Source organism: Elephantulus edwardii, unplaced genomic scaffold, assembly GCF_000299155.1.
Source record: "Elephantulus edwardii isolate Elephantulus edwardi_28Jun2011 unplaced genomic scaffold, EleEdw1.0 scaffold00120, whole genome shotgun sequence".
NCBI classification, from domain to species: Eukaryota; Metazoa; Chordata; class Mammalia; order Macroscelidea; family Macroscelididae; genus Elephantulus; species Elephantulus edwardii.
This window is the reverse complement of record NW_006399870.1, coordinates 3848152-3861737: the sequence shown is the minus strand read 5'-3', so window position 1 is coordinate 3861737 and position 13586 is coordinate 3848152. Positions and strand designations below refer to the sequence as shown.

The 13586-nt window shown below is 40.6% G+C and overlaps 1 protein-coding gene across 1 annotated transcript in view; it reads left to right on the top strand.

Moving 5' to 3' along the window:
• ACAD8 (acyl-CoA dehydrogenase family, member 8) overlaps positions 1–13586 on the top strand; it is a 49650-nt gene that overhangs the window by 26618 nt on the left and 9446 nt on the right. Inside the window, exons 7-10 of the mRNA XM_006892852.1 lie at positions 2165–2300; positions 2397–2494; positions 2874–3026; positions 3653–3755. Coding sequence (XP_006892914.1) covers positions 2165–2300; positions 2397–2494; positions 2874–3026; positions 3653–3755 — 490 coding nt within the window. The remainder of the gene's footprint in view (positions 1–2164; positions 2301–2396; positions 2495–2873; positions 3027–3652; positions 3756–13586) is intronic.

Sequence of the window (13586 nt, the reverse complement as noted above, 5' to 3'; positions counted from 1 at the left end):
TGACCCACCACCTTTCCAAGCATAATATCTTTTTCCAGGGACTAGCTCCTCCTAAATGACATGCCCAGAGTATGTGAGATTAAGTTTTACAATTCTTGCCTCTTAAGGAGCACCTTGATTGCACTTTTTCCAAGATATATTTGTTCTTTTGATAGTCCGTGGCATATTCAGTACTCTTTTTGAACACCACAACTCAAAAGTATCAATTCTTTTTTCTGTCATCCTTACTCTCTGTTCACCTTTCAAATGCTTAGCAAACAATTGAAAAGACCATGGGTTGAGTCAGGTGCACCTTAGTTTTTAAACTGACATCATTACTCATTAGCACTTTGACAGATTTTCCCAATGTAACATCTATTGGTTTCTTAACTGCTGGTACCAAGGATGTTGATTGTGGATCCAAGCAAGATGAAACCATTGACAAGGTCTGTTTTTTCTCCATCCATCTGTGAGTTTGTAGAAATCCTCAAATTCTTTATCTTTGGCCTTAGTGATTTGTGTATATATTTTAATAATACTAATTGTATTAACAGGTATTTTCTTGTATCTGTATGGTTAGTTTACTATCACCGCATAGTACTTGATAATAGATCTTGAATGTTCTTTTTGACAATGAACGTGGCACCATTCCTCTTCAATTTTCATTCTCAAAATGATATTAATAGTTCATCTTCTGGTACTACATCCAACAATGTTCTTCTGTTACTCACAGGATTTTCGACGGCTTATTATTTCAGAAGTGGATGGCCAGTCATATTTCTTAGTCTGCCTTAGTCTGGAAGTTACACTGAAATCTTTCCTCCATGGGTGACCTTACTAGCTTTTTAAATTCTGGAGACATAGTTTCCAGCATCACAGCAACACACAAGCCACCCCAGTCCAACCAGCTGCAGACAAGTCTTTGAGCTACATCCCAGGTGTATGCAGTTTTCTCTGAGCTTGTGACCTATAATGTCAGCAGTTTCCTGGTAAGCTAGCTTTCTCAAAAATAAAAATCCTCATTTGTAATGTTTGCCAGTTTCTGTGGGATCATTTCTCCCACTATTATTGATTTCACACTGTCATCATGATATAATTGAATGTCAAGTTAGGAAAAGATGTTTTTAATTTACTTTCATGAGCTGGTGCTTGCATATCACTGGATCTCTACAGCCAAATGCACAACCAAATGCTGCTACTTCATCATCCAGCTTTTCCTCCATCACACCCTCTTTTAGGATAACATCTTTGTATCATTGGGGTTCAGACGATGCTCTCATGGCATGGTCTATTCAGACTTGTGCTACTGACCCAAAGGTGGCACCTGTCTGGCAGTTTAGATCCACTAGCAGCTCTTGAGGGAGACAGCTAGGCAGTCTCCTCCCATGGATTTACAGCCTCTGGAAGCCCACTGAAGGGTGAGCTGTGAGTCAGTTCCAAGCTGCTGACAATGAATTGAGTTTATGTGATAAAAAAGGAGCCCTATTGGTCCATTAGGTAAAATGCTGGGCTCCTGAACAGAAGATTAGCAATTGAAATCCTCCCAGCCATCCATGGAAGAAAGATGTTATACTCTTCTTCCATTCAGATCTACATCTCTGGAAATGTTATGGAGTAGTTCTACTCTGTCCTACAGTGCGGTGCTGGTATTGTTTCAGAGGCTGTGGAAGTGGTTAGTTTTTAATATGTTAAAATTAACAGAAGAAGTCATTATAAGAGTTGTTGTGATGTGCTGTCAATTCCAGTCGCCCCTTAGGACAATAGAGCTGCCCCATAGGGTTCCTGAGATTGCTCCTGCAGAACCCTGGGTCTTCTGTCCTGCAGAGCCACTAGTGGATTTGAACCTCAGACCTTTCAATTAGTAGCCAAACACTTCACCTTTATGCTACCAGGGTTTCTTGTGAGAATTGGCAAGTCTCTAAATTTACTTTTCCACATTTTGAATGCTCAAGGATCTAAGTCCCAGGGGAACATAACCTCTGCTTCACAGGCTCTGTGACATATCTGGAAGCAGGAGTGGCATCTACTTCCTAAACAGTTGTAGAGGGGCTTCAGGCCTTTTGTTCATAGCGTTGCTATGTGTCCTGCTAGACTCAAAGGCAATCAACAACAGCAGCAACATGCAATAGAGAAAACTGCCCTGAGGGTAAATGATTGGGCAGCCAGACTTCCTGATTTTTGCCAGGTGGGGTGGAACTCCCAGCCAACTCGAGCTGTGATCTTTGAAGACTGTGCTGTCCCAGTGGCCAACAGAATTGGGACCGAGGGCCAGGGCTTCCTTATAGCCATGAAAGGACTGAACGGAGGGAGAATCAATGTTGGTGAGAACACATAGGGGTGGGCTGGAAGGTTATTGCCTGGGGCAACTGCAGTGTCTGTCCTGACTCCATTGAAATGTTGACACTTTTTCTTTCCAGCCTCCTGCTCTCTGGGGGCTGCTCATGCTTCAGTTATCCTTGCCCTAAACCACCTTAATGTCCGCAAACAGTTTGGAGAACCTCTGGCCAGTAACCAGGTATTTCCCATGTGTCTGCATTTGCTTTTCACTCTTGGCGACTCAAGAGAATCCGTATGTGGCCCACATTCTCAGGGAGACTGAGAAGACTGAGACTATGGTGTTTCTAATGTGTAATGCCATACATCTGAGGCAGAACTTGTACTTCATTTCTATAAATGGTATAGTATAAGGAGAATAGCATTAGAAATTGCAAGGAAAGTAAAGTAGATGTAAAATGTTGGTAGTAACATTTATAGTAAGTTTTCTCTGTAGAGAGAGCAGGAAATTGAGGTATTGAGTCACTTAGGAAAGAGGTTTCATTTAAAAACTCAATCTTGAGGATCCCAGAGCAGTGGCATTCTGAGCCTCCTGATTCTCTTCTTCCGTGTTGCTACAGTACCTGCAGTTCAAACTGGCCGATATGGCAACAAGGCTGGTGGCTTCAAGACTCATGATCCGCAATGCGGCTGTGGCTCTGCAGGAGGAGCGGGAAGATGCTGTGGCTCTGTGCTCCATGGCCAAGCTCTTTGCCACCGATGAATGCTTTTTGGTAAGTGATAATGCCCTTACCTCTCCTGGGGCTGAGGAGTGAGCAGTTGGAGCAGCCCAAGGTCTAGGGATGTTGAGAGGCCTAAGTAAATCTTGGAACTCAGCAAATTAACCTATGAGAGACCTAATGGGAACTCTCAAAGCTGGCATTTTCGTGTGCTCCAAGCCATTATATATTTAATTATGCCATTGCTGTTTTCTTGTTTTCTAAATAACACACTGCCTTGAAGGTTCTAAGCAGTCCTGTTCATCTAGCTCCAGTTCAGCTCTGTGGCATGTTACAATATCAGGGCAAAGGCGTTCCCACACTAAGGCTGATTGCCACTAGATGGTACCTTAGCATCATGTACTCCCAGCCAGAGCAGTTGGGTGGCTCCTCCTCAGTAGACAGTCATCACAAAAGACAGGAGTCCAAGTTGTCTTTGTGGTGGGACAGGTTCAGGCAAAGAACTTCATTTACTGACTGAACATACAGACCATGCAGCCCCTCTCAGGACTTGGCTGTTTGTAAGTTGTTCTTCCTCTTGCCTGTTTACATCAGGTTGCTGGATGCAGGGTAAGGTGGGAGAGATGTCATGTCAACACTTTTGGGAGAGACAAAGATATCTAATCCTGTGTCCCTTCTAGATCTGCAATCAGTCTCTACAGATGCATGGAGGATATGGCTACCTCAAAGACTACGCTGTTCAGCAGTATGTGCGGGACTCCAGAGTCCACCAGATCTTAGAAGGTAAAGATCTTTAGTAGTCATCCTTGTCCTTTCAAAATGAGTACCTCCCCCAACTATCTATCCTTATGCTAATTAGTACTGATGGTTCCAGTAGGCCTTACCTGAACTGATTTTTTCTTCTTTCTCCTTTCCCTTCCCCTGCTTTGGAAGTAGCTTCTTGGTACAATAGAAAAACACCATTGGAAATAATCAGCCTGGATTGTAACCCTGGCTGTTCTCAGTCACAATGGATAAGTCATTTCATCACTCCAGTTCTTTCTGTCTTTTTATCTTTGAAAGTAAGGTCAAATGGAAATAATACATTGGAAGCCACTTTGAAAACGATAGCAGTGACTATTTTTCACTGTTGTAAGGTACCTGATTCTTAGTGCTCTTGAGCTGTGGACTAGTAATTTACAGGGCAAATGTGAACCACTGTGATTACCAGTACTTCTATAGATTTTCTGCCAAATGACCTGAAATACATCTATATCATCATTATCATGGGCTTTAAATATTTTTTAAAAATTATCAGTATATTATTTTGATACCAAGAGATACACTGCTGGAGTAGATGTTTCGTTAACTATGCAACAGCATTTGACTGTATGGATCACACAAATTGTGGCTAACTTTGAGAAGAATGGGAATCCCAGAACCTTGATTGTGTTGATGCAAATCCTGAACCTGAACCAGAAAGCAGTCATCCAAACAAACCAAGGAAGCACTGCATGATTCAAAATCAGCAAAGGAGTATGTCAGATGTGTGCTGTCTATAAGCAGAACAGATCATTCAGGAGGCTGGACTTCATGAGGAGGAATGTGGTATCAGGATTGAAGGAAGATTCATTAGCAATCTTCATTATGCAGATGATAGAACCTTGCAGAAACTGAGGCGGGGGCTGAAGTGTTTGCTACAGAAGGTCCACCAGTGGCTCTGTAGGAGAAAAATGGGCAGTTTTCTTCTTTGGAATGGATTTACAGCCTCTGAAAACTTTTGTGGAAGGTCAGTTATGAGGGTTTTGTTTTTTTGTTGTTTTTTTTTTAACTTTTACAGCATCGAAACATATTCACTGCAGGGCACATCCCTGAGGAGGCATCCCCTTTATCACATAAGACAGATTGTGTCTTTATAGAACTGCTATTAACTGTGCCTCATTAACATATCAAACTCTTAAGTTATTGGCATGGAGTCTTTTCTGATGCACAGCTTACCCTTCCATGAATTTTCATATGGGAGGAAACTGCTCATCTTTCTCCCATGGAGCCACCAGTGGATTTAAACAACCAGAGATGTACCATCTCTGAATTAGTAGTGCAATTCCCTACAAACTAGGCCACCAGAGTTCCCCCTGCCAAAGCTAGAGAGTTTTTAATTAGACCATATGTCTGACTATCCGGCTTGTGATCTTCAGGCTTGATCTGGTGGCCTTCCATACTTGTTGGAGCTTCATCACCTCCAAAGACTTTGTCTTTGATGCTGCTCCCCTACCTTTGGACTTGTCAGCTTGTGGTCTCTAAAACCAGCAATCTGAGACCCTGCCTGCCTGTCAATGACTTAGACTCATTAGCCTCCCCAGATGCCTCCCTCCTGAGGTCTAACCCACAGGCCAGCCTCTGCAAGTACATGATCCATTTCACATACATGAATAAATTTCTCTTTCCCTTCCTCTCTTTGTCCTCCTCCATCCCCCTCTCCATTTATCTTTCTGTCTCTTTCATGTGTGTGTGTATAAAAGTCTCATTGGATTTGCTTCTTCGGAGAACCCAGCCTAAGAAAACCTACTGGTTTATAATGGTGAAAAATCTGTTTATGACTTGTTATTTCAACTGATCATTTCAGTTTGATAGTAAAAGACTGGTTAGTGAAAACCGTGAATTATAAAACCTTTAGAAGGGAAGAAATGATTTGTGAATTTTGTTTCTTTTTTTGTGTGGCAATTTTTCATTTTTAAAATCAGTACTTTTTAAATGGCAGTAACTTGACCAAATGTCACATAATTTTGAGACATTTAATGAATCCACAGTTTGATGACAAACTTGTGTACTTATGTCTTATTTTGATCAACACTAAAACTTTCTAATTCTGGTGTTTGCTGAAATATTTAAATAATTTCAAGGTTAGGTTAAATATCTCTGCAGCAAGTAAGGTTTTTTGGTGTTTTTTTTTTCACGATGCTATCTTTAAGAACTTTGTGAAAAGCTATTGCAATGGTCAGTTTCAATACTTAAGATTTGTTGGGACAGAAAAGCAGACAGTAACTGAAAAGACTTAAAATATAAGTTTCCAGATTATGTAATAATAACCATGTTGCATATGTAATTTAGTTTTTGTAGTAATACCAAATGAATTTTAATTTCATTAAAAAACCCCACAAAGTATTCCAGTTGGCAGGGGAGGGAAAATGAAAACATACGGAGCATACATAAGAAGGAGAGACTTATTAGCATGTTGTCCTCCCCTGTCTCACAAAGCAATCATTGTCAAATTTAAATTTGCATCAGAATCATCTGGTTCAAACACAAGATGCTGGGACCAATCTGCAGTGTTTATGATTCTGAAAGTCATTTTTTAAATGTCTAGGCACTGATAAAATTTTGTACATTCAGTGATTTACTCATAGCACATACCTTTTTAAGAAACACATGGACCTTATCTGATGATCAGCACAGGATTCAGACTGACTACATCTGTGGACAGAATCACTGAAGACGTTCCTTATTAGAATTAAAAACCAGACTAGATGCTGACTGTAGAACAAATCGTCAGTTACTCATATAAAAGTTCAAATTGAAGCCAAAAAAAGGTTCAAACAGAAACCAAAATATGATTTTGAGTCTGTCCCACCTGAATTTAAAAATCATCTTAAGTTTGAGGGATTGATCACCAGTGATCAAAACCAGAGGAGCTGTGGAATGAAATCAAGGATATCTATAAAGAGAGCAAAAAGTCATTACAAAGACAAAGGAGAAAGAAAAATACAAAATTAATTGTGGTCATAAGAAATCGATAGCTGGACCAAGAAGCTTTTGTTAGAAGAAACTATTAAAATTCAATTAGAGCATTGAGAAGTGAAATTAAAGGAAAGAGATGCCGAAGTAAAAGAGCTGAACAGAAGATTTCAAAGGGCAGCTTGAGAAGACAAAGCAAAGTATTACAACAAAATAGCAAAGAGCTGAAGTAAGAGAATAAAAAGGAAAGAACTCACTCAGCATTTCACAAGTTGAAAGAACTGTAGAACAGATTCAAGCCTTGAGATGCAATAGACAAAATTTTGAATGATCCAGGAAGCATTAAAAAGAGATGGAAGGAATGCCTGTACCAGAAATAATTTGTCAACATGGAAAAATTTCAGCAAGTACTTTATGAACAGAAGCTGATGATAGCAAAGGAAGAAGATCAAGTTGTGTTGAAGATACTGGCAAAAAATAAGGCCTCAGGAATAGAAAATACACCAATTGACATATTGCAGCTTAACAGATGCAATCATGAACTTGCTCACCAGTCTGTACCAGGAAATTTGGAGGACAGTTGCCTGGCCAAGTGACTCGGAGAGATCCATATTTGTTCCCATTCCCAAGAAAAGTGATCCAACAGAATGTGAAGGTTATCTAATATTATTATTATTATTATCATCCCGTGCAAGCAAAATATTGCTGAAGGCCATCCAGAAATGGCTAGACCAGTACATTGACAGGGAACTCCCAGAAGTTTAAGGTGGGTATAGAAGAGGCTGTGGCATCAAGAGTATAATTGTTAATGTCTAGCTGAAAGTAGGGAATACAAGAGGCATGTTTATCTGTGTTTTATTGACTATGCAGTTAGACTGTGTGAGTCACAATAAACTTCAATGACTAACATTGAGAAGAATGGGAATCCCAGAACACTTAATTGTAGTCATACAAAATCTATACTTAAACCAAGAAGCTGGGAGCTCTGGTGGCCTAGTGGCAAGAAGCTGCACTGCAATCCCAGAGGAACACGGTTCAAATCCACCAGATGCTCTGCCAGAGAAGGAGGCGCAATATCCTCCTGTACCAGTCAGATCTAATTTGACGGTACACGCACACAAAGTAATAAAAAATTAAAAAAAAATTTAAAAAAAAAACAAAAACCAAGAAGCTGTTATCTGACAGAACAAGCGAACACTGCATGATTTAAGATCAGAAAGAATGTCTTTTCTACATATCTATTCAACCTGTGTACTGAGCAATTAATTTGTTAAGCTGAACTCTGAAGAAAAATAGGATATCAGGACTTGCTGTATGTAGAAGACAACGTTGCTTGCTCAGAGTAAGGAGAACTTGAAACCCTTGCAGCAAAAGGTTAAGTATGGAATGCAGTCGTCAATATGGATTATACCTCAACATCAGGAAAACAGTTACTTATCACTAGGCCATTAGACAATACCATGATAGATGGAGAAAAGATTGAAACTGTCAATGATTTCCTCTTAATTGGATCCAGTCAACACCTTTGGAACCAGCATTCCACGCAACAAGAGACATATATTGCTTTGGGAAAGTCTGCTGTCAGGGACTTGTCCATACAGAAGAGCATTGCTATCAGTTTGAAGACTAAAGTGCCCCTGATTCACACCATGGGCTTTTCAATTACTTGATATGCATTTGAGAACTGAACAGTGAGTAAGGATGATAGGAAAAGAGTTGATGACTTTGAGTTGTATTGTTCGAGAAGAGTACTGAATATCCCATGTACAGCTAGAAGAACAAACAGAAATGTCTTGGAAAAAATATAGCCAGTGTGCTCCTTGGAGGCAAGGATGCCAAGCTTTGTCTCTCATACTTCGGAAATGTTGCTAAGAGATGATATTCTGCGAAAAAGAGGAATACCACCAACAGAATGGATTGACACAGTGACTGCAGCAGTTGGCTGAAGTATAAGGATCCAGTGGAACAACATCAAGAGGAATAACATAATTGGAATTTTAAAATAGGAAGAGACCAAATAAAAGACAGAGAAAATTATTAGGGATTTACTTGAAGAGAATTTAACAAATATTATGAAAAAGATAGAAAATATGCATTCGGGAAGCTGAAACTGTCCCTCAGATATGATAGTGATAGAATTGTATCCACATAAATAGAAACTAGGGGAATTTATGAAAAGTTGACCAACCTTGCAAGAAATTACTATAGGGAGTGTTTTGAACTCAGAACCACTAACAAGAGACAACAACCCAACATCAACTTACATGATGACTGTATTCAGAGACTTAGCAAATACAGAAATATAAAAAGTATAATTAATCTAAAGGACTAAAAAACATTAGTTGTAGGGAACCAGAAATATCAGTCCCTATATAAAGACAACTGCAGTGAGATAATTGAATTGCTTAGTCCTTCTTCATCTTTGTTTTTTCTGGTCAGCTTTCCTTCATCAGAAATGGTAGATTGACTCTTCCTATTTTTGTGGAGCTGTCTACTTAATTTTTCAAATCTGTTAAAAGTTTTCTTTTTATATCTAGTGATTCTGTAAATTGGGTTCATAGATGTTAATTATAGTTATATTATCTTATTCAGTAATGCTCTTCAAACAAATGGAAATTAATACATTTATACTGGAATCTTTGGGACTTAGCAGTTACCGTACTCAGTAAATGCACATTTTCCAAGAAGAACCAAGATCACTAGGTTAACCCAGCACCCCTTACAACTCTAAACCAACAGCAAGCAAAGTCTCTAGAATGAAGAAGATAACAGGGATAAGAAGAAATGGATGATGTCACAATAGAACCCAGAAATAACAGAATACAATGAAAAGCTACACTCTAATATTAGAAAAAAATAAGGAAATGGGCAATTTTTTAGAAATTCACTGTCACACAGACAGGCATAAAATATCCGAACAGGCACATCACAAAAGAAGAAATTGAACAGGCCTTTGAAAACCTTATGAATAACAAAAGAGCAAACTTAGGAACCCTAATTAATAGCATAACTAGACTATCAAATATAACTGAAAATGGACAACCACCAAAGGATAAATGATGAGGACTTTCCTAAAATTATAACCTTATGTGCATCAAAAGACTTTTCCAAAGAGTAAAGAAAAATCTGCAGGCTGGAAAAAATACTTACCAGTGACAACTCTGGCAAGGAGCTCATCTTTAAAGGTATGGGAAAACTCCATCACTTCCACAAGAAAAAGAGGGACAATCCATTTACAGAATGGGCAGATTACAGGAAAGACCAAAGAAGACATTCAGATCACAAACATAAACACTTGAGATCACTAACTTTTAACTTCAAGTCGGAGCACCAGTGAGAAATCATCTCACGCCTGCAAAAATAATGACATTCAATAAGACAGAAAACGAATTGTGGTGAGGATGTGGAGGGATTGGAACATGTAAAATGATACAAACACTACATAGTTTGATGCTTACTTCTTGTTGTTGCTGTTGTTATGTGCCATTGAGTTGCTTGTAACTCATGACGACCCCGTGTACAAGAGTCCTAACCCCTGCTCTATTCTGTGTCAACCTTACTGTCTCTGACACACCTCCTTCCATTACCCCAATCCCTGAATTGATCCATCTCATTGAGGGTCTTCCTCTTTTTTTTTTTTAAATTGTGAAAAACATGTGTGGGGATACAAGGAGGTGAGGGTTGGGAGTAGAAGGGTGAGGATGGGCAGGGATGCAGTTGGAGGGCTGCACAATGAGGGTCTTCCTCTCTTATGCTGTCCCTCCACTCTCCCAAACATCATGTTCCTCTCCAAGGACTGGTCCCTCCTTGAAGCATGCCCAAAGTATGTCAGATGAAGCCTCAGAATCCTTGCCTCCAAGGAGCAGCCCAGTTTCACCCTCTCCAGGACAAACCTCTTTGTTCTCCTCGCAGTCCGTGGTATATTCAACACTCTCCTCCAGCAACACAGCTCAAAGGCATCAGTTCTGTTTCTGTCGTCCCTTGTCACTGTCCAGTTCTCTGACACATAGCATACATTGCAAAGACTATGGCCCAGAACAGGTGCACCTTACTCTCTAGCCTGACATCATTGCTCTTCAGTACTCTGGAGAGGTCCCTGACAGCTGACTTTCCTAGTGCAATTCATCTCTTGATTTCCTGGCTTCTGGTACCAAGAGTGTTGACTGTAGAAAACTGCAAATGAAAACTCTCTGAATCTCTTCACCATCCTTCACAATACTGCCAGTTGGCTCAGTGGTGAGAATCTTTGTTTTCTTGATTTTGAGCTTCAATCCTTATAGAAGGCTGCAGTCCTTAACCTTCTACAGAGCCTACTCAGTTTCAGCAAGCAAGATTGTGTCATCTCCTTAACACAGGTTGTTGATGAATCTTCCACTAATCCTAATGCCACATTCCTCCTCGTACAGCTCAGCATCCCAGATGATCTGTTCTGCATGCAGATTGAAAAGGTATGTAGACAGAATACATCCCTGGTGGACACCCTTGCCTGTTTTGAACCATGCAGTGTCTCCTTGCTCTGTTCTGATGACAGCCTCTTGGTTCAAGTATAGGTTTTGCATAAGCACAATCAAATGTTCCAGGATTCCCATTCTTCTCAGAGTCAGCCACAGCTTGTGATCCACACAGTCAAACACCTTGGCATAGTCAGTGAAGCACAGATAGACATTCCTAACATTAGCTATAATATCCCTAGTACCATGGCCTCTTCTAAGCCCAGCCTGCATATCTGGCAGTTCTCTGTTGATGTGTTTCTCCAGTCATTTTTGGATAATTTTCAGCAAAATCTTGCTTACACATGATATTAATGACATTGTTCAATAATTTCTGCACTCTGTCAGGTCACCTTTCTTTGGAATGGGAACAAATAATAGATCTTTTCCAGGCAGTTGGCTGTCCTCCAGATTTCTTGGAACAACTTAGGAAGCACATCTGGGCAGCATCTGTTTGTTGAAATAATGTCATTTGGTATGCTGTCAACTCCTGGAGCCTTGTTTTTTGCCATTTCTTTCAGAGCAACTTGAACTTCCTGTTTCTTCACCATAAGCTCATACAGTGTCTCTGTATACTCCTTCCATCTTCTTTTAATGCTTCCTGGATCATTTAACACTCTACCCAAAGCATCCTTAAGTATTGCCACTCGTGCCTTGAATTTTATTTCAATTCCTTCAGCTTAAGAAAAGCTGAGGGGAGAACCAAGATGGAGGCCATGGAGGAAACAGTGTAAGGAGCCAGAGTAGCGGCAAGCTACATAGAAAGGGCTAATAGAGAGACCAACGTGGCACACAGAGACCAACACAGTGTGACCTGAACAGTAGGAATTTTGAGTCAGAACCTCCAGCTGAACTGCTGTGGAACCCACCCACCAGGAGAAAGCAGGTCAGGAGGAAGTTGACTGAGTTTTCTTAAGCCCCACTGACCAGCCAAGAGCAAGCAGATCGGTAGGAATTTGACTGAGTTTTCTTTGACCTCACCAACCAGCTAGGAGTGAACAGGTTGGTAGGAATTTGACTGAGTTTTCTTGGGCCCAGCCAACCAGCCAGGACTGAGCAGGTTAGTGGGAATTTGACTGAATTTTCTTAAGCCCTGCTGGACCCAGGACCTCAATGGGGTGGGGACCGCTCAGCAAGAGCACCTGGGTAAGGGCAGTTGGGCAAGAATTGCTGAGCGAGAGCCACTGGATGGGAGACAGACAGCTGGAATTTGAGTAGGGACCCCACTCAAGAGCACACCCGGACAGCTGAAATCTGAGTGAGGTCACTACAAGTGGCTGACCTGCCCCCGTGGTTGCCCACTCTTTCCCCCCCCCCCGCCTGTCCCGCTCCCCATTCAGCTCCACACCCATGCCTACACATCCAGTCAGTCAACTTCCCTTTAATCTGGAGCACCTTGATCTGACTTAGCTACAAGAGGCTTCTCTCACAGGTCCTGAACTGAAAACCTTCCCTTGAGTCAGAAGTTCAGAGAGAAACACAAGTGGGGTAGCTGCCACACCAGTTTCTATATAGCATTGTCTTCAGATCAAGAACCTATCAATAGCACGAAAGAAGCAAACTATTCCACACCCTACACAAGCACAAAGCTAGATGTCACCCCCAAAAGATGACACAGTATCAGTGGATTTCCTAAAGTCAGAAAACCTGATGGGACTTTGACACAGCATTTAAAAGAAAAATGACTGAATGTTTTCAATGGGTGAAAGACAAACGTGAACACTGCAAAAAACAAGACACTGCAAGCAAAAACCAGGAGGAGCTTAAAAAAATAATCCAGAACAATGCAGATAAAACAAACGAGGCATTAGTGGCACTGGAAAAACAAGAAACCATGACCCAAAATATGAGATCCACTGTCTCAGATGCTGTCAACATGATGGAGGGACACATGAGCAGAGTTGAAGAGATGGAACATAGAACCAGTGAAATGAAAAATAGAATTGTCACCACTGATCTGATAGAGCAAAAAAGCAGAATCAAAAAGGAAGGGAAAAGAAGAAAATCTAATGTGAGACACCATCAAGAGATATAACATGCGCATCATCGGAATCCCAGAAAAGGAAGAAGCAAGTAAAGGCATTGAAAAAGTTGCGGAAAAATTACTAGAGGAAAACTTCCCAGGCATAATGAAGAATGAGAGAATATATATTCAAGAAGGAGAGCAAACACCACATAGAATAGACCCCAAAAGAAAAACTCCAATGCATATCATAGTCACATTTGCCCAAACCAAAGGTAAGGAGAGAATTCTGACAACAGCAAGGGAGAAACACAGATAAGATTAAGTGCCGATTTCTCAGCAAAAACCATGCTGGAAGACAAGAGTATATACCAAACACTTAAAGAACACAACTTTCAATCAAGAATACCCAGAAAAATTGTCCATCAAATATGAAGGAGAGATCAC